Below are 593 nucleotides of genomic sequence, written 5' to 3' on the forward strand. Positions count from 1 at the left end.
ATGTAATATTTAGTAACTATTAAAATTTCAATGCTTTGTTATCATTTTTATGTATAATGTTCACAACTTGAACTGGAACGTAACTGTTATCAGAAGACTAGTATTTTATGCATCGGAACGTCGAAGGAAATGCTGTTTTCAATCGGTGCGATCGTCGAAGGAATTGATCGGGGATGCTGTCTGTTCTCTTTCAAAGACTATGATACGACTCTGCGGCACGTCGATACCATTGTAGCAGCTTCAAATCTTATTTCCCTTTACAGGTTGCCTGAGGAGGGCCGTTTCGAGCGATCCGAGGATCAAGCTTACGAGGACGCGTACCGTAGCAGGTCGAACTGCGGACAGCTCTACCCGAGCTGCCGGCATTCCATCTACGAGCTCGAGTTCTGAGGCCAAAGCACCCGACCCGACGCATTCGTATGCGCGTCGCAAACGTTGACCGCGTTTCGGCGACGCGGCGAGACGTGCGGCAACTTTTTCGTTACCCGTTGGCCGCGCGCCCGATCCCAGCCGAGCCACCCCTGCGTCGCATAATCTTCTGTCTCCAACGAAACTCGCGATCCGCACGATCGTGTTGCCAACAATTTGCGTCC

The 593-nt window shown here is 50.4% G+C and overlaps 1 protein-coding gene across 1 annotated transcript in view; it reads left to right on the top strand.

Annotated features, from left to right (window-relative positions):
- LOC108623016 (uncharacterized) overlaps positions 1-390 on the top strand; it is a 2979-nt gene extending 2589 nt beyond the window's left edge. Inside the window, exon 3 of the mRNA XM_026811911.1 lies at positions 264-390. Coding sequence (XP_026667712.1) covers positions 264-390 — 127 coding nt within the window. The remainder of the gene's footprint in view (positions 1-263) is intronic.
- The last annotated feature ends 203 nt before the right edge of the window (positions 391-593 follow it).

Source organism: Ceratina calcarata, unplaced genomic scaffold (genome assembly GCF_001652005.2).
Source record: "Ceratina calcarata isolate Rehan_Ccalc_2016 unplaced genomic scaffold, ASM165200v1 scaffold25.2, whole genome shotgun sequence".
Lineage (NCBI taxonomy): Eukaryota > Metazoa > Arthropoda > Insecta > Hymenoptera > Apidae > Ceratina > Ceratina calcarata.